This window comes from Scyliorhinus torazame, chromosome X, assembly GCF_047496885.1.
Source record: "Scyliorhinus torazame isolate Kashiwa2021f chromosome X, sScyTor2.1, whole genome shotgun sequence".
Classification (NCBI taxonomy): Eukaryota; Metazoa; Chordata; class Chondrichthyes; order Carcharhiniformes; family Scyliorhinidae; genus Scyliorhinus; species Scyliorhinus torazame.
The window spans coordinates 38941543-38967837 of record NC_092738.1 but is presented as its reverse complement, the minus strand read 5'-3'; the positions used below and the strand labels follow the sequence as shown (position 1 = coordinate 38967837).

At 53.9% G+C, this 26295-nt stretch overlaps 1 protein-coding gene across 1 annotated transcript in view; it reads left to right on the top strand.

The window, feature by feature from the left end:
- Positions 1–3123: 3123 nt before the first annotated feature.
- LOC140405336 (integrin alpha-5-like) overlaps positions 3124–26295 on the top strand; it is a 207417-nt gene continuing 184245 nt past the window's right edge. The window contains 1 exon segment of the mRNA XM_072493627.1: positions 3124–3497. Coding sequence (XP_072349728.1) covers positions 3316–3497 — 182 coding nt within the window. The 5' untranslated portion in view covers positions 3124–3315.

Genomic DNA, 26295 nt, shown 5'->3' with positions numbered 1-26295 from the left:
CCCTGACCCGGGGCACACTGACCCTGACCCTGACCCGGGACACACTGACCCTGACCCTGACCCGGGACACACTGACCCTGACCCGGGACACACTGACCCTGACCCGGGACACACTGTCCCTGACCCTGACACGGGACACAGTGACCCTGACCCGGGACACAGTGACCCTGACACGGGACACACTGTCCCTGACCCTGACACGGGACACAGTGACCCTGACCCTGACACGGGACACACTGTCCCTGACCCGGGACACACTGACCCTGACCCGGGACACACTGACCCTGACCCGGGACACACTGTCCCTGACCCTGACACGGGACACAGTGACCCTGACCCTGACACGGGACACACTGTCCCTGACCCGGGACACACTGTCCCTGACCCGGGACACACTGACCCTGACCCTGACCCGGGACACACTGACCCTGACCCTGACCCGGGACACACTGACCCTGACCCTGACCCGGGACACACTGTCCCTGACCCTGACCCGGGACACACTGTCCCTGACCCGGGACACACTGACCCTGACCCTGACCCGGGACACACTGACCCTGACCCTGACCCGGGACACACTGTCCCTGATCCTGACACGGGACACACTGACCCTGACCCGGGACACACTGTCCCTGACCCTGACCCAGGACACACTGACCCTGACCCGGGACACACTTGTCACTGACCCGGGACACACTGACCCTGACCCGGGACACACTGACCCTGACCCTGACCCGAGACACACTGTCTCTGACCCGGGACACAGTGACCCTGACCCGGGACACACTGTCCCTGAACCGGGACACACTGTCCCTGACCCTGACCCGGGACACACTGTCCCTGACCCTGACCCGGGACACACTGTCACTGACCCGGGACACACTGACCCTGACCCGGGACACACTGTCCCTGACCCTGACCCGGGACACACTGTCCCTGACCCTGACCCGGGACACACTGTCACTGACCCGGGACACACTAACCCTGACACGGGACACAGTGACCCTGACCCGGGACACACTGACCCTGACCCTGACCCGGGACACACTGTCACTGACCCGGGACACACTGACCCTGACCCGGGACACACTGACCCTGACCCGGGACACACTGACCCTGACCCGGGACACACTGACCCTGACCCTGACCCGGGACACACTGACCCTGACCCGGGACACAGTGACCCTGACCCGGGACACACTGACCCTGACCCGGGACACAGTGACCCTGACCCGGGACACACTGTCCCTGAACCGGGACACACTGTCCCTGACCCTGACCCGGGACACACTGTCCCTGACCCTGACCCGGGACACACTGTCACTGACCCGGGACACACTGAACCTGACCCGGGACACACTGTCCCTGACCCTGACCCGGGACACACTGACCCTGACACGGGACACAGTGACCCTGACCCGGGACACACTGTCCCTGACCCTGACCCGGGACACACTGTCACTGACCCGGGACACACTGACCCTGACCCGGGACACACTGACCCTGACCCTGACCCGGGACACACTGACCCTGACCCTGACCCGGGACACACTGACCCTGACCCGGGACACACTGACCCTGACCCGGGACAGACTGACCCTGACCAGGGACACACTGTCACTGACCCGGGACACACTGACCCTGACCCGGGACACACTGTCCCTGACCCTGACCCGGGACACACTGACCCTGACCAGGGACACACTGTCCCTGACCCTGACACGGGACACACTGACCCTGACCCGGGACACACTGACCCTGACCCGGGACACACTGTCCCTGACCCGGGACACTCTGTCCCTGACCTGGGACACACTGACCCTGACCCTGACCCTGACCCGGGACACACTGACCCTGACCCGGGACACACTGTCCCTGACCCGGGACACTCTGTCCCTGACCTGGGACACACTGACCCTGAACCGGGACACACTGACCCTGACCCGGGACACACTGTCTCTGACCCGGGACACACTGACCCTGATCCGGGACACACTGACCCTGACCCTGACCCGGGACACTCTGTCCCTGACCCAGGACACACTGACCCTGACCCGGGACACACTGACCCTGACCCGGGACACACTGACCCTGACCCGGGACATACTGTCCCTGACCCGGGACACACTGACCCTGACCTGGGACACACTGATGGGATTAGGAATACCCACAGCGGGGGAGAGGGGCACACAGAAAGGGTAGTGGGTGCCTGGAACTCGCTACCGGAGGAGGTAGTGGAAGCAGGGACGATAGGGACATTTAAGGGGCATCTTGACAAATACATGAAAAGGATGGGAATAGAGGGATACGGACCCAGGAAGTGTAGAAGATTGTAGTTTAGTCGGGCAGCATGGTGGGCACGGGCTTGGAGGGCCGAAGGGCCTGTTCCTGTGCTGTACCTTTCTTTGTTCTTTGTTCTAAAACTAGCTGGGGAAGAATCGCTCGAGTGAGGGGGTTGCATCCGATGTAGATTGATGGGAATTGGCTGATATCTGGGACTGGGATCCACACAGTCATTTTGGGACTCGGGCGTTGGGCTGGTGGGTATCAGGCAGGGGATTGTTTTTTTAATAAATTTAGAGTATCCAATTCATCTTTTCCAATTAAGGGGCAATTTAGCGTGGCCAATCCACCTCGCCTGCACATCTTTGGGTTGTGGGGGCGAAACCCACGCAGACACGGGGAGAATGTGCAAACCACAGGGACAGTGACCCAGAGCCGGGATCGAACCTGGGACCTCGGCGCAGTGAGGCAGCAGTGCTAACCACTGTGCCACCATGCTGCCCTGGCAGGGTATTGTTGCTGTAAATTCCAAAAGCACTGACCCCTACTGGAAAATGTGTGTGTGTGTGGAGCTGCCTGTGAGTCTAGCCAAACACCTCAGTGGTGTCCCTGTGCAGAGCGAGAACATGGACACAGCCTTGCCTTCACTGACAGTGGGGCGGAGGCACTGTTCCTGCAGTAGGAGAGTGTCAGCACCTTGTGGAGAACATTGATCAGGGAATTGCTGGCTGGATTTGAACGAGGAACGTTTCCAGGACATGTTTGGGGAGAGAGGAGAGGGAGGGAGGAGGGGGAGTGGGGGGGGGGGGGGGGGGTGGAGGATTCAAGCACACTATTTAAATCGTAAACTTGTTGCAATCTAAAACCCCTCCTCTCTCAAATGACCTCATGTTTCAGGGACTGCTTGTTGCTGAGTGTAAGAGTGAGTGATCATGAATCAGAAGTGAGTGCTCCACGAGCTTGGGACGAGACATACAGACAATCAGAGAGACAGAGAGAGAGAGAGAGAGGGGGAGAAAAGCAGCATCAACCATGAGTCCTGCAGCTGGAGTTAGGCAAAGTTTGAGCAAGTTGTTAACGTGCTGCCTGCTAGCTGTTCTGTCCCCTGCCTCACTGGCATTTAACTTGGACTCCATCAGCCCTGCAGTTTATACTGGACCGCAAAACAGTTACTTCGGATTTTCGGTGGAGTTTTATATCCCTGACCCCGGAACGTGAGTGACTCGATTTTGGAGAACTTTTTGATGTTTTTTTTTCTCTCTCTAAAAGTAATAACTTTTCTGGGCAATTTCACAGAGAGGAAGAGGAGGGGTGGGAAGTTTTGCAAACTTCCTACACAATGTCACTTTTAGTTCAAAAAACAAATAATTTGTCTTTTTTTAAAAAAATGTCTCATTTGTTTCAACAAAAAACAAAGTGCATTGGAAATTTTCAATTGGAAGTTTTTAATTGGGAGTTTTTAATTGGGAGTGGCGCTAACGGTGTTTTGTTTTAAGCTTCTTTATTTTCAACATTTGTTGGCGTTGAGCAGGAGAAAAGTGGGTTTGGTTATTGAGGGGGTGAGCTGGGGGCACAGGGACCGAGTCTCCAGCTCCAGGAACCCTCCTGCTTCAAGCTCCCAGCGAGGCTGGGGTTGTCTCTCTGCAACTGTTGCATTTCTACAGCCCAGCCTGTGTGGTTCTGGGTGGGAAACAGGGCTGGGGGGGACCCCAGCCTGTGTGGTTCTGGGTGGGAAACAGGGCTAGGGGGGACCCCAGCCTGTGTGGTTCTGGGTGGGAAACAGGGCTGGGGGGGACCCCAGCCTGTGTGGTTCTGGGTGGGAAACAGGGCTAGGGGGGACCCCAGCCTGTGTGGTTCTGGGTGGGAAACAGGGCTGGGGGGGACCCCAGCCTGTGTGGTTCTGGGTGGGAAACAGGGCTAGGGGGGACCCCAGCCTGTGTGGTTCTGGGTGGGAAACAGGGCTGGGGGAGCCGGTCCGGGACCCCAGCCTGGGGAGGGTCAGAGACCTGCTAACCAGGAGAACAGCATTTTACACTCTGTCCCACCTCCGCTTCCTCATCGTGTCTGTAACTCCCCTCATTGAAATGGACAAGAGACCCCCCTTTACTGAAGTGTCCAGGGGACCCCACCCTTTCACTGGGGAGGAGGGAATGGAGCTGAGGTGCAGTTGGAGCCACACAAGCTCCCTCACTCACTCCCTCACTCACTCCCTCACTCACTCACACACCCTCACCCTCACACTCACTCCCTCACTCACTCCCTCACTCACTCCCTCACTCACTCACACCCTCACTCACCCTCGCCCTCTCACCCTCGCCCTCTCACCCTCGCCCTCTCACCCTCGCCCTCTCACCCTCGCCCACTCACCCTCGCCCTCTCACCCTCGCCCACTCACCCTCGCCCACTCACCCTCGCCCACTCACCCTCGCCCACTCACCCTCGCCCACTCACACACTCACACACTCACACACTCACACACTCACCCACACTCACTCACACTCACTCACACTCACTCACACTCACTCACACTCACTCACACCCTCACTCACCCTCGCCCTCTCACCCTCGCCCTCTCACCCTCGCCCACTCACCCTCGCCCACTCACCCTCGCCCACTCACCCTCGCCCACTCACCCTCGCCCACTCACCCTCGCCCACTCACCCTCGCCCACTCACCCTCGCCCACTCACCCTCGCCCACTCACCCTCGCCCACTCACCCTCGCCCACTCACCCTCGCCCACTCACCCTCGCCCACTCACCCTCGCCCACTCACCCTCGCCCACTCACCCTCGCCCACTCACCCTCGCCCACTCACCCTCGCCCACTCACCCTCGCCCACTCACCCTCGCCCACTCACCCTCGCCCACTCACCCTCGCCCACTCACCCTCGCCCACTCACCCTCGCACACTCGCCCACTCGCACACTCGCCCACCCGCACACTCGCCCACCCTCACACTCACCCACCCGCACACTCACCCACCCGCACACTCACCCACCCACACACTCACCCACCCACACACTCACCCACCCACACACTCACCCACCCACACACTCACCCACCCACACACTCACCCACCCACACACACACTCACACACACACACACTCACACACCCACACTCACACCTACACACTCCTCTCTCTCTCTCTCTCTCTCTCTCTCTCTCACACACACAAACCCCCTCGACCTTCACCCACACCTACTACAACCAGAGGACACCATCTCAGACTGAAGGGACGATCCTTTAAATCAGAGATGGGGAGGAATTTCTTCAGCCAGAGGGTGGTGAATCTGTGGAACTCTTTGCCGCAGAAGGCTATGGTCAAATCACTGAGTGTCTTTAAGACAGAGACAGATAGGTTCCTGATTAATAAGGAGATCAGGGGTTATGGGGAGAAGGCAGGAGAATGGGGATGAGAAAATATCAGCCATGATTGACTGGCGGAGCAGACTCGATGGGCCGAGTGGCCTAATTCTGCTCCTATGTCTTATGGTCTTATGTTCATTGAGAACGAGGCGACGCCATTTGTGAACAAAGGTGTCTGTCTCCCTTTTTAAGACTTATTCACAAATGGTGTCTCCTCGTTCTCAAGAAAAATAATCTCCAAGATCATGTGGTATTGTCTCCCCCAAAGACGCTGGGGGTGTTGAGTACATTCAAGGCTGACTTTGATAGATTTTTGATTGTCACGGCTGGTGGGAATCACGCTCAATGGTCCTGCTCTTCAGTCCTGTGTAACATTGAAATGAGTGTACGGGTGGGGAACGATGTCTGGGAGAGAGCCAAGTGGTGACATGATGGCCCTGAATATGTTCAGCCCCAGCGAGGTAGGCCAGATGCTGAGATTTCCTCCAATGCTTACACTTGGTCCCCAGGGCCTGTCAAACATGTGTGCGACTCGCCTGACGTAATGCTGCAGCATTTCCACTCACTCTTGCCCTGTTGGCTGTCACAGAGCGCACAGCTTTCGCTCCACAGCTGAATGTTTGCTCTTGCGTTGGCCGAAGAGTGGGACATTACAGCAGCAATGCTTCCTCCTCCCAGGAACCTCCCCCCTCCCCCAGTGGGAGCCCTTTCTGCATTCAGTCAGACTCTGGCAGGGCTGAGTGGGGTGCACCTAGCGGTCTTTCTGTCACAGAATTTGTTCTTTGAAAGCCGCCAATCAAACCGGAACTGCACTCGCTTTGAGACATTCAAAACTCCCATTCAGGAAAAGGATGTGCCATATCTACTAATCGTCTCGGCAAAAACAGGAACTTTGTTATTGTAGCCAACACTGCCAGCTTTGCTTTAAATTTGAACTCGTCACTGAGGTTTATCGAGGGCAATTGTTAACCCCTCCCTTACCCGGCCACATTACTGGTGGGGACGGATCTGTTGCAGAAAACACTGTACGGGTGTTACACTGTGTAACACTGGGGTACAGGACTGGTGGGGACGGGTCTGTCACTGTATAACACTGGGGTACAGTACTGGTGGGGCCGGGTCTGTCACTATAACACTGGAGTACAGTACTGGTGGGGACGGGTCTGTCGCTGTATAACACTGGGGTACAGTACTGGTGGGGACGGGTCTGTCGCTGTATAACACTGGGGTACAGTACTGGTGGGGACGGGTCTGTCACTGTGTAACACTGGGATACAGTACTGGTGGGGACGGGTAGTCACTGTATAACACTGGGGTACAGTACTGGTGGGGACGGGTCTGTCACTGTATAACACTGGGGTACAGTACTGGTGGGGCCGGGTCTGTCACTATAACACTGGAGTACAGTACTGGTGGGGACGGGTCTGTCGCTGTATAACACTGGGATACAGTACTGGTGGGGACGGGTAGTCACTGTATAACACTGGGGTACAGTACTGGTGGGGATGGGTCTGTCGCTGTATAACACTGGGGTACAGTACTGGTGGGGACGGGTCTGTCACTGTACAACACTGGGGTACAGTACTGGTGGGGATGGGTCTGTCACTGTATAACACTGGGGTACAGTACTGGTGGGGACGGGTCTGTCACTGTATAACACTGGGGTACAGTACTGGTGGGGACGGGTCTGTCACTGTATAATACTGGGGTACAGTACTGGTGGAGACGGGTCTATCACTGTATAACACTGGGGTACAGTACTGGTGGGGACGGGTCTGTCACTGTGTAACACTGGGGTACAGTACTGGTGGGGACGGGTCTGTCACTGTGTAACACTGGGGTACAGTACTGGTGGGGACGGGTCTGTCACTGTATAACACTGGGGTACAGTACTGGTGGGGACGGGTCTGTCACTGTATAACACTGGGGTACAGTACTGGTGGGGACGGGTCTGTCACTGTATAACACTGGGGTACAGTACTGGTGGGGATGGGTCTGTCACTGTATAACAATGGGGTACAGTACTGGTGGGGACGGGTCTGTCACTGTATAACACTGGAGTACAGTACTGGTGGGGACGGGTCTGTCACTGTATAACACTGGAGTACAGTACTGGTGAGGACGGGTCTGTCACTGTATAACACTGGAGTACAGTACTGGTGAGGACGGGTCTGTCACTGTATAACACTGGGGTACAGTACTGGTGGGGACGGGCCTGTCACTGTATAACACTGGGGTACAGTACTGGTGGGGACAGGTCTGTCACTGTATAACACTGGGGTACAGTACTGGTGGGGACGGGTCTGTCACTGTATAACACTGGAGTACAGTACTGGTGAGGACGGGTCTGTCTCTGTATAACACTGGGGTACAGTACTGGTGGGGATGGGGCTGTCACTGTATAACACTGGGGTACAGTACTGGTGGGGACGGGTCTGTCACTGTATAACACTGGAGTACAGTACTGGTGAGGACGGGTCTGTCACTGTATAACACTGGGGTACAGTACTGGTGGGGACGGGCCTGTCACTGTATAACACTGGGGTACAGTACTGGTGGGGACAGGTCTGTCACTGTATAACACTGGGGTACAGTACTGGTGGGGACGGGTCTGTCACTGTATAACACTGGGGTACAGTACTGGTGGGGACGGGTCTGTCACTGTATAACACTGGGGTACAGTACTGGTGGGGATGGGTCTGTCACTGTATAACACTGGGGTACAGTACTGGTGGGGACGGGTCTGTCCCTGTATAACACTGGGGTACAGTACTGGTGGGGACGGGTCTGTCCCTGTATAACACACGGGTACAGTACTGGTGGGGACGGGTCTGTCACTGTATAACACTGGGATACAGTACTGGTGGGGACGGGTCTGTCACTGTATAACACTGGGGTACAGTACTGGTGGGGACGGGTCTGTCACTGTATAACACTGGGGTACAGTACTGGTGGGGACGGGTCTGTCACTGTATAACACTGGGGTACAGTACTGGTGGGGACGGGTCTGTCTCTGTATAACTCTGGGGTACAGTACTGGTGGGGACGGGTCTGTCACTGTATAACACTGGGGTACAGTACTGGTGGGGACGGGTCTGTCACTGTATAACACTGGGGTACAGTACTGGTGGGGACGGGTCTGTCACTGTATAACACTGGGGTACAGTACTGGTGGGGACGGGTCTGTCACTGTATAACACTGGGGTACAGTACTGGTGGGGACGGGTCTGTCACTGTATAACACTGGGGTACAGTACTGGTGGGGACGGGTCTGTCACTGTATAACATTGGGGTACAGTACTGGTAGGGACAGGTCTGTCACTGTATAATACTGGGGTACAGTACTGGTGGGGACGGGCCTGTCACTGTATAACACTGGGGTACAGTACTGGTGGGGACGGGTCTGTCACTGTATAACACTGGGGTACAGTACTGGTGGGGACGGGTCTGTCACTGTATAACACTGGGGTACAGTACTGGTGGGGACGGGTCTGTCACTGTATAACACTGGGGTACAGTACTGGTGGGGACGGGTCTGTCACTCTATAACACTGGGGTACAGTACTGGTGGGGACGGGTCTGTCACTGTATAACACTGGGGTACAGTACTGGTGGGGATGGGTCTGTCACTGTCTAACACTGGGGTACAGTACTGGTGGGGACGGGTCTGTCACTCTATAACACTGGGGTACAGTACTGGTGGGGACGGGTCTGTCACTGTATAACACTGGGGTACAGTACTGGTGGGGACGGGTCTGTCACTGTATAACACTGGGGTACAGTACTGGTGGGGACGGGTCTGTCACTGTATAACACTGGGGTACAGTACTGGTGGGGACGGGTCTGTCACTGTATAACACTGGGGTACAGTACTGGTGGGGATGGGTCTGTCACTGTATAACACAGGGGTACAGTACTGGTGGGGACGGGTCTGTCACTGTATAACACTGGGGTACAGTACTGGTGGGGTCGGGTCTGTCACTGTATAACACTGGGGTACAGTACTGGTGGGGATGGGTCTGTCACTGTGTAACACTGGAGTACAGTACTGGTGGTGACGGGTCTGTTGCTGTATAACACTGGGGTACAGTACTGGTGGGGACGGGTCTGTCACTGTATAACACTGGGGTACAGTACTGGTGGGGACGTGTCTGTCACTGTATAACACTGGGGTACAGTACTGGTGGGGACGTGTCTGTCACTGTATAACACTGGGGTACAGTAATGGTGGGGATGGGTCTGTCACTGTATAACACTGGGGTACAGGACTGGTGGGGACGGGTCTGTCCCTGTATAACACTGGGGTACAGTACTGGTGGGGACGGGTCTGTCCCTGTATAACACACGGGTACAGTACTGGTGGGGACGGGTCTGTCACTGTATAACACTGGGATACAGTACTGGTGGGGACGGGTCTGTCACTGTATAACACTGGGGTACAGTACTGGTGGGGACGGGTCTGTCACTGTATAACACTGGGGTACAGTACTGGTGGGGACGGGTCTGTCACTGTATAACACTGGGGTACAGTACTGGTGGGGACGGGTCTGTCTCTGTATAACTCTGGGGTACAGTACTGGTGGGGACGGGTCTGTCACTGTATAACACTGGGGTACAGTACTGGTGGGGACGGGTCTGTCACTGTATAACACTGGGGTACAGTACTGGTGGGGACGGGTCTGTCACTGTATAACACTGGGGTACAGTACTGGTGGGGACGGGTCTGTCACTGTATAACACTGGGGTACAGTACTGGTGGGGACGGGTCTGTCACTGTATAACACTGGGGTACAGTACTGGTGGGGACGGGTCTGTCACTGTATAACATTGGGGTACAGTACTGGTAGGGACAGGTCTGTCACTGTATAATACTGGGGTACAGTACTGGTGGGGACGGGTCTGTCACTGTATAACACTGGGGTACAGTACTGGTGGGGACGGGTCTGTCACTGTATAACACTGGGGTACAGTACTGGTGGGGACGGGTCTGTCACTGTATAACACTGGGGTACAGTACTGGTGGGGACGGGTCTGTCACTGTATAACACTGGGGTACAGTACTGGTGGGGACGGGTCTGTCACTCTATAACACTGGGGTACAGTACTGGTGGGGACAGGTCTGTCACTGTATAACACTGGGGTACAGTACTGGTGGGGACGGGTCTGTCACTGTATAACACTGGGGTACAGTACTGGTGGGGACGTGTCTGTCACTGTATAACACTGGGGTACAGTACTGGTGGGGATGGGTCTGTCACTGTATAACACTGGGGTACAGTACTGGTGGGGACGGGTCTGTCCCTGTATAACACTGGGGTACAGTACTGGTGGGGACGGGTCTGTCCCTGTATAACACACGGGTACAGTACTGGTGGGGACGGGTCTGTCACTGTATAACACTGGGATACAGTACTGGTGGGGACGGGTCTGTCACTGTATAACACTGGGGTACAGTACTGGTGGGGACGGGTCTGTCACTGTATAACACTGGGGTACAGTACTGGTGGGGACGGGTCTGTCACTGTATAACACTGGGGTACAGTACTGGTGGGGACGGGTCTGTCTCTGTATAACTCTGGGGTACAGTACTGGTGGGGACGGGTCTGTCACTGTATAACACTGGGGTACAGTACTGGTGGGGACGGGTCTGTCACTGTATAACACTGGGGTACAGTACTGGTGGGGACGGGTCTGTCACTGTATAACACTGGGGTACAGTACTGGTGGGGACGGGTCTGTCACTCTATAACACTGGGGTACAGTACTGGTGGGGACGGGTCTGTCACTGTATAACACTGGGGTACAGTACTGGTGGGGATGGGTCTGTCACTGTATAACACTGGGGTACAGTACTGGTGGGGACGGGTCTGTCACTCTATAACACTGGGGTACAGTACTGGTGGGGACGGGTCTGTCACTGTATAACACTGGGGTACAGTACTGGTGGGGACGGGTCTGTCACTGTATAACACTGGGGTACAGTACTGGTGGGGACGGGTCTGTCACTGTATAACACTGGGGTACAGTACTGGTGGGGACGGGTCTGTCACTGTATAACACTGGGGTACAGTACTGGTGGGGATGGGTCTGTCACTGTATAACACAGGGGTACAGTACTGGTGGGGACGGGTCTGTCACTGTATAACACTGGGGTACAGTACTGGTGGGGTCGGGTCTGTCACTGTATAACACTGGGGTACAGTACTGGTGGGGATGGGTCTGTCGCTGTGTAACACTGGAGTACAGTACTGGTGGTGACGGGTCTGTTGCTGTATAACACTGGGGTACAGTACTGGTGGGGACGGGTCTGTCACTGTATAACACTGGGGTACAGTACTGGTGGGGACGTGTCTGTCACTGTATAACACTGGGGTACAGTACTGGTGGGGACGTGTCTGTCACTGTATAACACTGGGGTACAGTACTGGTGGGGACGTGTCTGTCACTGTATAACACTGGGGTACAGTACTGGTGGGGACGTGTCTGTCACTGTATAACACTGGGATACAGTGGGGATGGGTCTGTCACTGTATAACACTGGGATACAGTGGGGATGGGTCTGTCACTGTATACCACTGGGATACAGTGGGGACGGGTCTGTCACTGTATACCACTGGGATACAGTGGGGACGGGTCTGTCACTGTATACCACTGGGATACAGTGGGGACGGGTCTGTCACTGTATAACACTGGGATACAGTGGGGACGGGTCTGTCACTGTATAACACTGGGATACAGTGGGGACGGGTCTGTCACTGTATAACACTGGGATACAGTGGGGACGGGTCTGTCACTGTATAACACTGGGATACAGTGGGGACGGGTCTGTCACTGTATAACACTGGGATACAGTGGGGACGGGTCTGTCACTGTATAACACTGGGATACAGTGGGGACGGGTCTGTCACTGTATAACACTGGGATACAGTGGGGACGGGTCTGTCACTGTATAACACTGGGATACAGTGGGGACGGGTCTGTCACTGTATAACACTGGGATACAGTGGGGACGGGTCTGTCACTGTATAACACTGGGATACAGTGGGGACGGGTCTGTCACTGTATAACACTGGGATACAGTGGGGACGGGTCTGTCACTGTATAACACTGGGATACAGTGGGGACGGGTCTGTCACTGTATAACACTGGGATACAGTGGGGACGGGTCTGTCACTGTATAACACTGGGATACAGTGGGGACGGGTCTGTCACTGTATAACACTGGGATACAGTGGGGACGGGTCTGTCACTGTATAACACTGGGATACAGTGGGGACGGGTCTGTCACTGTATAACACTGGGATACAGTGGGGACGGGTCTGTCACTGTATAACACTGGGATACAGTGGGGACGGGTCTGTCACTGTATAACACTGGGATACAGTGGGGACGGGTCTGTCACTGTATAACACTGGGATACAGTGGGGACGGGTCTGTCACTGTATAACACTGGGATACAGTGGGGACGGGTCTGTCACTGTATAACACTGGGATACAGTGGGGACGGGTCTGTCACTGTATAACACTGGGATACAGTGGGGACGGGTCTGTCACTGTATAACACTGGGATACAGTGGGGGCGGGTCTGTCACTGTATAACACTGGGATACAGTGGGGGCGGGTCTGTCACTGTATAACACTGGGATACAGTGGGGGCGGGTCTGTCACTGTATAACACTGGGATACAGTGGGGGCGGGTCTGTCACTGTATAACACTGGGATACAGTGGGGACGGGTCTGTCACTGTATAACACTGGGATACAGTGGGGACGGGTCTGTCACTGTATAACACTGGGATACAGTGGGGACGGGTCTGTCACTGTATAACACTGGGATACAGTGGGGACGGGTCTGTCACTGTATAACACTGGGATACAGTGGGGACGGGTCTGTCACTGTATAACACTGGGATACAGTGGGGACGGGTCTGTCACTGTATAACACTGGGATACAGTGGGGACGGGTCTGTCACTGTATAACACTGGGATACAGTGGGGACGGGTCTGTCACTGTATAACACTGGGATACAGTGGGGACGGGTCTGTCACTGTATAACACTGGGATACAGTGGGGACGGGTCTGTCACTGTATAACACTGGGATACAGTGGGGACGGGTCTGTCACTGTATAACACTGGGATACAGTGGGGACGGGTCTGTCACTGTATAACACTGGGATACAGTGGGGACGGGTCTGTCACTGTATAACACTGGGATACAGTGGGGACGGGTCTGTCACTGTATAACACTGGGATACAGTGGGGACGGGTCTGTCACTGTATAACACTGGGATACAGTGGGGACGGGTCTGTCACTGTATAACACTGGGATACAGTGGGGACGGGTCTGTCACTGTATAACACTGGGATACAGTGGGGACGGGTCTGTCACTGTATAACACTGGGATACAGTGGGGACGGGTCTGTCACTGTATAACACTGGGATACAGTGGGGACGGGTCTGTCACTGTATAACACTGGGATACAGTGGGGACGGGTCTGTCACTGTATAACACTGGGATACAGTGGGGACGGGTCTGTCACTGTATAACACTGGGATACAGTGGGGACGGGTCTGTCACTGTATAACACTGGGATACAGTGGGGACGGGTCTGTCACTGTATAACACTGGGATACAGTGGGGACGGGTCTGTCACTGTATAACACTGGGATTTGCTGACGGTGCAGCTAAATTTCAATCTCATTCTGATTTTAGTTGGGTCCTGAAGAATTGCGCTGCTGTGCGCACTGAGAACACAGGAGCTGTCAATTGGTGGGGCCCAGCTACAGGGTGGAGATGTGTTTGGGGAGGTTGAACCCACTGTCGCCAGATTCTGACACCCCTCATGTCACCACGTTTAGTTGCATCCAACTGTGGCGCCACGCACTGGCTGATCTCAGTACTGCAAAGCAGCTATCGCCTGCCTCTGGCAGCGGCTCCTGTGTTGTCCCATCCTGACCTCAACCTTCAACACGGGTATCCTGAATGGAAAATCATCCCAGCATAATACCTGGCAGCGTTAGGAAAGGCTCTGTTCTGTTACCTGTGCTCTGGTCAGTGTAAGGTGAGGGTAATGACATCGCGCCTGTGTCACTGACCACCTGAATCAATGCTGCATTGGAATAATTAGGATTCATTTCTTTTCTTGACCATTCATTCCATTTTTCCATCGTCACTAGCTCCCTTTCTCTCCTGCCTGCCGTGTCTGCCACCCATGATTCTGTGCCCACTGGGCATCTTCTGGACGCCCTCGCCCGCTTGGCCATTTTTGGTTTTCCCCAGGTGTGATTGGAAGCCTGAAGCTGCCGTTGGTAGCGTGTTGCCGAGGACTGTTGCCAGGCGGCCAAGGAGAGTAGGATGTTGGAGGCGAGCAGAGCGAGGGGGTGAGGATTTACACTGAACACTCTATTCCTTCTTTTGTCTTCAGGATCAGATTCCCGTCGGACAGGGATTCTGTTTTTCAAAAAAATTGATCAGCGAGATGTGGGCAACAGTTACTGCCCATCCCTACCACTTGAAGGTGGGAGTGAGCCGCCTTGAGCCGCTGCAGTCCCTGTGGTGTGGGTACACCCACTGTGCTGTGAGGGAGGGTGTTCCAGGATGTTGCCCCAGCGACAGTGAAGGAACAGCCGATATATTTCCAAGTCAGGATGGTGAGTGACTTGGAGGGGAACCTCCAGGTGGTGGGGGTCCCAGGTATCTGCTGCCCTTGTCCTTCTAGATGGTAGAGGTCGTGGGTTTGGAAGGTGCTGCCTGAGGAGCCTTGGTGAGTTACTGCAGTGCATCTTGTAGATGGTACACACGGCTGCTACTGTGTGTCGGTGGTGGAGGGAGTGAATGTTTGTGGAAGGGGAGCAATCAAGCGGGGCTGCTTTGTCCTGGATGGTGTTGAGCTTCTTGAGTGTTGTTGGAGCTGCGCTCATCCAGGCAAGTGGAGAATATTCCATCACACTCCTGCCTTGTGCCTTGTAGATGGTGGACAGGCTTTGGGGGGTCAGGATTATCATAGATTATCATAGAATTTACAGTGCAGAAGGAGGCCATTCGGCCCATCGAGTCTGCACCGGCTCCTGGAAAGAACACCCTACCCAAGGTCCACACTTCCACCCGATCCCCATAACCCAGTAACCCCACCCAACACTAAGGGCAATTTTGGACACTAAGGGCCATTTATCATGGCCAATCCACCTAACCTGCACATCTTTGGACTGTGGGAGGAAACCGGAGCACCCGGAGGAAACCCACACAGACACGGGGAGAACGTGCAGACTCCGCACAGACAGTGACCCAAGCCGGGAATCGAACCTGGGACCCTGGAGCTGTGAAGCAATTGTGCCATCCACAATGCTACCGTGCTGCCTTAAGGAGGTGAGTTACTCACCACAGAATTCCTTGCCATTGACCCGCTCTTATAGCCACAGTTTTATATGTAATGGAGGACCTCCTTGGGTGAATCGTGTGGGTGGGAGGGGGTGTCACATCTGAGACCTTTTGATAACCCTTCTCGGTGCCCGTGATCTGCCCTCAGCGAATGCAGGACGATGCCTGGGCAGAGTTCGAGACTTCGTGCCATGTAGACGAGGCATCAACGCTCAAGGAGACAGTTGGCGAGAAATAACGTAAAGATTTTGACGAAACGCCCTTCGAGCATCCCGAAGCATTTGGCTGCCAAAAAAACAAGGACTGACGTTGGGAACATGGCACCCAGTGGCGATTGAGGCACAGCAAGACTCCACAACACGCCAATGTGATAATGACGAGGTTGTGGGGTTGTGATCACCGAGAACAGCTCTGACAACAGGGGTTAAGACTTGTCGAACATATTTGGGGAAAAAATGCTTCCCAGGCAATTTCGAAGAGAGTTTACAAAGCAAAACTTAAGTCGCAACAGCAGATATTGGGTCACGAGGACAAATGCTTGATGAAGGATGTCTGAAAAGGGAAGGAAGTGAGATGGAGAGGGAGAGAGAGGGGGTGGATTACAGATCTCCGGGGCCCAGCAATGGCCACCAATGGCGAATGTTTAAATTCAGGAATGCACAAGGTCCAGAAGGAGTGCGGATGTCTGCGGCTGGAGCAGGGAGGGACCAGGCCACGGAATGATTTGAAATCCAGGATTCGAATTTCCAAATCGAGGCGATGCTCAAGTCGGAGTAAGTCTCGGTCAGTGAGCACGGGGGTGATGGTGGGTGATTGGTGCATGCTGTACGTAAGGACGCCGAATATTGGAGGACCACAAGATTACAGAGGGCGGAATGTGGGGGATCAGGCAGGAGTGCGCTGGAACGCTTGTGTCGAAATGCAACATAGACATGGATGAGAATTTTAGCAGCAGCTCAGCTGTGATGTGCCAGACCTTGGTGACGTTACAAAGGTGGAAACAGGTGGTCTCGGTGTGAATATGTGGACAGAAGGACATCGCGATGAGAGGGTTCCTGGATTAGAAAATACAGACAGATCCCCGGAAAGGGAGACTTGTTTAATCTGTACCTGTCCTGGGAGTGTTTGATGGGGACAGTGTAGAGGGAGCTTTACTCTGTATCTAACCCCGTGCTGTACCTATCCTGGGAGTGTTTGACGGGGACAGTGTAGAGGGAGCTTTACTCTGTATCTAACCCCGTGCTGTACCTATCCTGGGAGTGTTTGACGGGGACAGTGTAGAGGGAGCTTTACTCTGTATCTAACCCCGTGCTGTACCCGTCCTGGGAGTATTTGATGGGGACAGTGTAGAGGGAGCTTTACTCTGTATCTAACCCCGTGCTGTACCTGTCCTGGGAGTGTTTGATGGGGACAGTGTAGAGGGAGCTTTACCCTGTATCTAACCCCGTGCTGTACCTGTCCTGGGAGTGTTTGATGGGGACAGTGTAGTGGGAGCTTTACTCTGTATCTAACCCCGTGCTGTACCTGTCCTGGGAGTGTTTGATGGGGACAGTGTAGAGGGAGCTTTACTCTGTATCGAACCCCGTGCTGTACCTGTCCTGTGAGTGTTTGATGGGGACAGTGCAGAGGGTGCTTTACTCTGTATCTAACCCCGTGTTGTACCTGTCCTGGGAGTGTTTGGTGGGGACAGTGTAGAGGGAGCTTTACCATGTATCTAACCCCGTGCTGTACCTGTCCTGGGAGTGTTTGATGGGGACAGTGTCGAGGGAGCTTTACTCTGTATCTAACCCCGTGCTGGATCCGTCCTGGGAGTGTTTGATGGGGAGAGTGTAGAGGGAGCTTTACTCTGTATCTAACCCCGTGCTGTACCTGTCCTGGGAGTGTTTGATGGGGGCAGTGTAGAGGGAGCTTTACTCAGTATCTAACCCCGTGCTGTACCTGTCCTAGGAGTGTTTGATGGGGACAGTGTAGAGGGAGCTTTACTCTGTATCTAACCCCCGTGCTGTACCTGTCCTGGGAGTGTTTGATGGGGACAGTGTAGAGGGAGATTTACTCTGTATCTAACCCCATGCTTTACCTGTCCTGGGAGTGTTTGATGGGGACAGTGTAGAGGGAGCTTTACTCTGTATCTAACCCCGTGCTGTACCTGTCCTGGGAGTGTTTGATGGGGACAGTGCAGAGGGAGCTTTACTCTGTATCTAACCCCGTGCTGTACCTGTCCTGGGAGTGTTTGATGGGGACAGTGTAGAGGGAGCTTTACTCTGTATCTAACCCCATGCTGTACCTGCCCTGGGAGTGTTTGATGGGGACAGTGTAGAGGGAGCTTTACTCTGTATCTAACCCCGTGCTGTACCTGTCCTGGGAGAGTTTGATGCGGACAGTGTAGAGGGAGCTTTACTCTATCTAACCCCATGCTGTACCTGTCCTGGGAGTGTTTGATGGGGACAGTGTAGAGGGAGCTTTACTCTGTATCTAACTCCGTGCTGTACCTGTCCTGGGAGTGTTTGATGGGGACAGTGTAGAGGGAGCTTTACTCTGTATCTAACCCCGTGCTGTACCTGTCCTGGGAGAGTTTGATGCGGACAGTGTAGAGGGAGCTTTACTCTATCTAACCCCATGCTGTACCTGTCCTGGGAGTGTTTGATGGGGACAGTGTAGAGGGAGCTTTACTCTGTATCTAACTCCGTGCTGTACCTGTCCTGGGAGTGTTTAATGGGGACAGTGTAGAGGGAGCTTTACTCTGTATCTAACCCCGTGCTGTACCTGTCCTGGGAGTGTTTGATGGGGACAGTGTAGAGGGAGCTTTACTCTGTATCTAACCCCGTGCTGTATCTGTCCTGGGAGTGTTTGATGGGGACAGTGTAGAGGGAGCTTTACTCTGTATCTAACCCCGTGCTGTACCTGTCCTGGCGAGTGTTTGATGGGGACAGTGTAGAGGGAGCTTTACTCTGTATCTAACCCCGTGCTGTACCTGTCCTGGGAGTGTTTGATGGGAACAGTGTAGAGGGAGCTTTACTCTGTATCTAACCCCGTGCTGTACCTGTCCTGGGAGTGTTTGATGGGGACAGTGTAGGCGGAGCTTTACTCTGTATCTAACTCCATGCTGTATCTGTCCTGGGAGTGTTTGATGGGGACAGTGTAGAGGGAGCTTTACTCTGTATCTAACCCCGTGCTGTACCTGTCCTGGGAGTGTTTGATGGGGACAGTGTAGAGAGAGCTTTACTCTGTATCCAACCCCGTGCTGTACCTGTCCTGGGGAGTGTTTGATGGGGACAGTGTAGAGGGAGCTTTACTCTGTATCTAACCCCGTGCTGTACCTGTCCTGGGGAGTGTTTGATGGGGACAGTGTAGAGGGAGCTTTACTCTGTATCTAACCCCGTGCTGTACCTGTCTTGGGAGTGTTTGATGGGGACACTGTAGAGGGAGCTTTACTCTGTATCTAACCCCGTGCTGTACCTGTCCTCGGAGTGTTTGATGGGGACAGTGTAGAGGGAGCTTTACTCTGTATCTAACCCCGTGCTGTACCTGTCCTCGGAGTGTTTGATGGGGACAGTGTAGAGAGAGCTTTACTCTGTATCTAACCCCGTGCTGTACCTGTCCTGGGGAGTGTTTGATGGGGACAGTGTAGAGGGAGCTTTACTCTGTATCTAACCCCGTGCTGTACCTGTCCTGGGAGTGTTTGATGGGGACAGTGTAGAGGGAGCTTTACTCTGTATCTAACCCCGTGCTGTATCTGTCCTGGGAGTGTTTGATGGGGACAGTGTAGAGGGAGCTTTACTCTGTATCTAACCCCGTGCTGTACCTGTCCTGGGAGTGTTTGATGGGGACAGTGTAGAGTGAGCTTTACTCTGTATCTAACCCCGTGCTGGACCTGACCTGGGAGTGTTTGATGGGGACAGTGTAGATGGAGCTTTACTCTGTATCTAACCCCGTGCTGTACCTGTCCTGGGAATGTTTGATGGGGACAGTGTAGAGGGAGCTTTACTCTGTATCTAACCCCGTGCTGTACCTGTCCTGGGAGTGTTTGATGGGGGCAGTGTAGAGGGAGCTTTACTCTGTATCTAACCCCGTGCTGTACCTGTCCTGGGAGTGTTTGATGGGGACAGTGTAGATGGAGCTTTACTCTGTATCTAACCCCGTGCTGTACCTGTCCTGGGAATGTTTGATGGGGACAGTGTAGAGGGAGCTTTACTCTGTATCTAACCCCGTGCTGTCCCTGTCCTGGGAGTGTTTGATGGGGACAGTGTCGAGGGAGCTTTACTCTGTATCTAACCCCGTGCTGTACCTGTCCTGGGAGTGTTTGATGGGGACAGTGTAGACGGAGCTTTACTCTGTATCTAACCCCGTGCTGTACCTGTCCTGGGAGTGTTTGATGGGGACAGTGTAGAAGGAGCTTTACTCTGTATCTAACCCCGTGCTGTACCTGTCCTGGGAGTGTTTGATGGGGACAGTGTAGAGGGAGCTTTACTCTGTATCTGGAAGTGTTTGAAGTTTTGGGTGTTGTAATGGAAACAACTCCATGCCCAGCACTAACGTTCAGAACATGGGCAATTCATGAAATGACAAAATATTTCTGGTAATTCTTTGAACGCTCACATGATTAGGTCAACAAATGAACAGCGAGCTTTCTATTTTTGGAGAGAAATCCATCTTCTGTGCAGTCTGCGAGAGAAATGGAAATCCTCTGTGCAATACGGATGTTCAGAGATTCGAAACAGATGGAGGAGGCCATTTGCTCCATCCCATTCATCCGTCCGTGGAATCAATCGCCACAGCGCAGGATCGGATCCTCCTGGAGAGGGTCCTGTGCCAGTGGGCAGCAATTTCCTCTGAGCGAGACCTGTCCCGTCGCTTTGATTGTGCTGTGTGGCATGAGTAAACGGGCTTGTAAAGACAATTTGGGGAATGCAGTGTGAGGACTTTGCAGCAAATCCGCCGGTTGCTCCGGCCTGCGCTGCTGGCAGCCTACTCCGTGTAGTGATGAGCGAACAGCGTTTGTTTGGAGCAGCGTGGCGGTCCAGTCGTGCTTTAACATGTTGTGCTCAGAATGAACCTTTCCGATCTCACTGTCAGTGAGATCACTGTGTCAGTCTTAATCACTCTCCCCTCACGCCTCACTGAAAACTCCAGGGAGGGGGGAATAATGCTCCAGTCACAAGCTTTGTTCAATCATCGGCCTGAGTTGCTTTAAGCTGACAGGAATCCTCCTCTCCATTGACAGTAAGATCAGCGAATTCAGAAACCACCTCTTACACGGCCCCCACTGAGCACTGACACAACTCGAGCTTGACGATGTGACCCTGCTCAGAAAGCCCTCTCACCAGGACCTTAACTGACCTGTTCGCACTCTTCAGTGTCGCCATGAGGGACGGGACTGTGCCAATCAAAGTTATGTAACAGGCCCGGACTCTTCCCCAGTCCTCCCGAGTGTGTATGGAACAGAATGGCACGTACAAAGCAGCCAGAGAGACGCTCAAACCTGCTGTCAGGAAATTCCCTTTTGCATCAAGAACTTAACATCGAATGTCACAGGTGGTGGGATACAGTACTGGTGGGGATGGGTCAATCACTGTATAACACTGGGGTACAGTACTGGTGGGGACGGGTCTGTCACTGTATAACACTGGGGTACAGTACTGGTGGGGACGGATCTGTCACTGTATAACACTGGGGTACAGTACTGGTGGGGACGGGTCAATCACTGTATAACACTGGGGTACAGTACTGGTGGGGACGGGTCTGTCACTGTATAACACTGGGGTACAGTACTGGTGGGGACGGGTCAATCACTGTATAACACTGGGGTACAGTACTGGTGGGGACGGGTCTGTCACTGTATAACACTGGGGTACAGTACTGGTGGGGACGGATCTGTCACTGTATAACACTGGGTACAGTACTGGTGGGGACGGGTCTGTCACTGTATAACACTGGGGTACAGTACTGGTGGGGACGGGTCTGTCACTGTATAACACTGGGGTACAGTACTGGTGGGGGAGGGTCTGTCTCTGTATAACACTGGGGTACAGTACTGGTGGGGACGGGTCTGTCACTGTATAACACTGGGGTACAGTACTGGTGGGGACGGGTCTGTCACTGTATAACACTGGGGTACAGTACTGGTGGGGACGGGTCTGTCACTGTATAACACTGGGTACAGTACTGGTGGGGACGGGTCTGTCACTGTATAACACTGGGGTACAGTACTGGTGGGGACGGGTCTGTCACTGTATAACACTGGGGGACAGTACCGGTGGGGGAGGGTCTGTCTCTGTATAACACTGGGGTACAGTACCGGTGGGGGAGGGTCTGTCTCTGTATAACACTGGGGTACAGTACCGGTGGGGGAGGGTCTGTCTCTGTATAACACTGGGGTACAGTACTGGTGGAGACGGGTCTGTCACTGTATAACACTGGGGTACAGTACTGGTGGGGATGGGTCTGTCACTGTATAACACTGGGGCACAGTACCGGTGGGGACGGGTCTGTCACTGTATAACACTGGGGTACAGTACTGGTGGGGACGGGTCAGTCACTGTATAACACTGGGGTACAGTACCGGTGGGGGAGGGTCTGTCGCTGTATAACACTGGGGTACAGTACTGGTGGGGACGGGTCTGTCACTGTATAACACTGGGGTACAGTACTGGTGGGGACGGGTCTGTCGCTGTATAACACTGGGGTACAGTACTGGTGGAGACGGGTCTGTCACTGTATAACATTGGAGTACAGTACTGGTGGGGACGAGTTTGTCACTTTTTAACACTGGGGTACAGTACTGGTGGGCACGGGTCTGTTACTGTATAACACTGGGGTACAGTACTGGTGGGGACGGGTCTGTCACTATATAACACTGGGTACAGTACTGGTGGGGACGGGTCAGTCACTGTATAACACTGGGGTACAGTACTGGTGGGGTTGGGACTGTCACTGTATAACACTGGGGTACAGAACTGGTGGGGACGGGTCTGTCTCTGTATAACACTGGGGTACAGTACTGGTGGGGACGGGTCTGTCCCTGTATAACACTGGGATACAGTACTGGTGGGGACGGGTCTGTCACTGTATAACACTGGGGTACAGTACTGGTGGGGACGGGTCTGTCACTGTATAACACTGGGGTACAGTACTGGTAGGGACGGGTCTGTCACTGTATAACACTGGGGTACAGTACTGGTGGGGACGGGTCTGTCTCTGTATAACACTGGGGTACAGAACTGGTGGGGACGGGTCTGTCACTGTATAACACTGGGGTACAGAACTGGTGGGGACGGGTCTGTCACTGTATAACACTGGGGTACAGTACTGGTGGAGACGGTTCTGTCACTGTATAACACTGGGGTACAGTACTGGTGGGGACGGGTCTGTCTCTGTATAACACTGGGGTACAGAACTGGTGGGGACGGGTCTGTCTCTGTATAACACTGGGGTACAGAACTGGTGGGGACGGGTCTGTCTCTGTATAACACTGGGGTACAGTACTGGTGGGGACGGGTCTGTCACTGTATAACACTGGGGTACAGAACTGGTGGGGGCGGGTCTGTCACTGTATAGCACTGGGGTACAGTACCGCTGGGGACCAGTGCCGTTGGAGATGTTCCCTCCAATGCGACATGCTTTAGAATTTCTGATTCAAGTCTTGCAGTTGGCGGAAAGGTTTGTTTTGAATCAGCTCCCACTGGCTCCAGGGCTCAGTCCTCCTCGTGGGCTCAGTCCTCCTCGTGGGCTCAGTCCTCCTCGTGTGATCAGTGTTTATCTGGCTGATCCAATTCAACTTCTGATCAATAATAACTCCGACCCCTCCGCACTCGAAAGGTTTTGAAAGTCACTAGAAAGTATTTGGGGTGTCTGATTGGAGACGTCATTGACTTGTCCTTGTTCAGCCCAGACCTAGTTGTCTGGCAGCCGCCTGTCCTGATTAATTTTCTGTCGTCGCAATTTTTGTTTTTTCCTCCGTAAAAGTCTTATTTTTAAACCAGAGGCAAAGCCCAATCATTTCCTGAGCTCGGGATTTGCAAGGCGTCGTTTAATCTGCATGGAAACGGGTTTCTCTCAAACTGACCCTGGGTCTTGCTCTCGACATGACATCAGGATGTGCCTATTTCCAGCCTGTGGTTCGCACCAGCAATGTCGCCATCAGCAATATAATGACACAGTATGGGGGCGGGGGAGGGCGTTACATGGTCAAATCTTCTGCCCTTGTGTGAGTAACCACAAAGGAGATCGGGCAGCTGTTAAAGTCAATCTGGTGGCGCAATGCCCAGCTTTGAACTAACCATTCTCTATTAGTTGCGAGTGTTGCTGAAGAAGAAGAGACAGTTTATCAAAGTTTTTTGCCTTGCATTTGTCAGGACAGGTTCGCAAGAATGTCGAATCTCAATGGAAGCAGCAATTTGTACTGCACGAGAAGGGAGAGATTGTTTGGCAAGTGGACATTTACCAACCAGCTCTTCTTGTGCAGTAAAAAGTTGTTCCTCTTTGGAGATTGGACATTCTTGCAAATTGGTGAGCGCAAGGCGAAAAGCTTCAACAGGATGTCTCCATTTTCCCCCAGCCATCCCCGTTCTTGCGTTGACCATGGGTCATAGAACATAGAACATAGAACAATACAGCGCAGTACAGGCCCTTCGGCCCACGATGTTGCACCGAAACAAAAGCCATCTAACCTACACTATGCCATTATCATCCATATGTTTATCCAATAAACTTTTAAATGCCCTCAATGTTGGCGAGTTCACTCCTGTAGCAGGTAGGGCATTCCACGGCCTCACTACTCTTTGCGTAAAGAACCTACCTCTGACCTCTGTCCTATATCTATTACCCCTCAGTTTAAAGTTATGTCCCCTCGTGCTAGCCATTTCCATCCGCGGGAGAAGGCTCTCACTGTCCACTCCAGGGTTGCTGCAACATGGCGAGCCAGGGGTGGAGAGTCTCCTGGCACACATGAAGTGAGATGCTCTGCCCTGTATCACGGCCAGCTTCTTGGGGTGCCATTGGAGATGTGCCCTCCAACGCAACCAGGGGCTGGTTTAGCACACAGGGCTAAATCGCTGGCTTTGAAAGCAGATCCAGGCAGGCCAGCAGCACGGTTCAATTCCCGTACCAGCCTCCCCGAACAGGCGCCGGAATGTGGCGACTAGGGGCTTTTCACAGTAACTTCATTTGAAGCCTGCACGGTAGCATTGTGGATAGCACAATTGCTTCACAGCTCCAGGGTCCCAGGTTCGATTCCGGCTTTGGTCACTGTCTGTGCGGAGTCTGCACATCCTCCCCGTGTGTGCGTGGGTTTCCTCCGGGTGCTCCGGTTTCCTCCCACAGTCCAAAGATGTGCAAGTTAGGTGGATTGGCCATGATAAATTGCCCATAGTGTTGGGTGGGGTTGCTGGGTTATGGGGATAGGGTGGAGGTGTGGACCTTGGGTAGGGTGCTCTTTCCAAGAGCCGGTGCAGACTCGATGGGCCGAATGGCCTCCTTCTGCACTGTAAATTCTAAGCCGACAATAAGCGATTTTCATTTCATTTCATTTCAAGTCTTGCAGTAGGCAAAACGGTTTGGTTTAAGCCAGTTGCCACTCGCTCCTTGGCCGCAGGCTATCTGGGAGTTCCCCACTGCCTCAAGCAACCAGAGGGACCAAGGGTGACTGGAGGAGGGGGAGTTGTGTCCTGGGATGTTGTTAACTGGCAGGCTAGCTTACTGCCCTCGCTCATGTAGCTGTGAATCCCGGTGTTCCCTCGGTGACCTCCCCGCTCGAAATGACCTTTTTTCTTATTCGTCCACGGGATGTGGGCGTCTCTGGGCTGTGCCAGCATTTATTGCCCATCCCTGAGGGCATTTAAGAGACAACCACATTGCTGTGGGTCTGGAGTCACATGTAGGCCAGACCGGGTAAGGACGGCAGATTTCCTTCCCTAAAGGACATTAGTGACCAGATGGGTTTTTACGACAATCGATTCATGGACATCATTAGATATTTAATTCCAGATTTTTATTGAATTCAAATTTTGCCATGAACTATGGTGGATTGGAACCTGTGTCCCCAGAACATTACCCTGTGTCTGGATTACTAGTCTCGCGACAATACCACAAATCCACCACCTCCACAATGTCAGGAAATGGGTTAACCTTTGGGTGGAAGGTGTGATCAGCTTTGGCGGTGGAGCTGCGCGTTGGGACTGGTGCACCAATGTGGTTTTGTTCAACTGTCTGTCAGTCGGGCTCAGTAATTTCCCCTCCGCTCCCTCCCCCAGCCCCACGCCTTCCCCAAA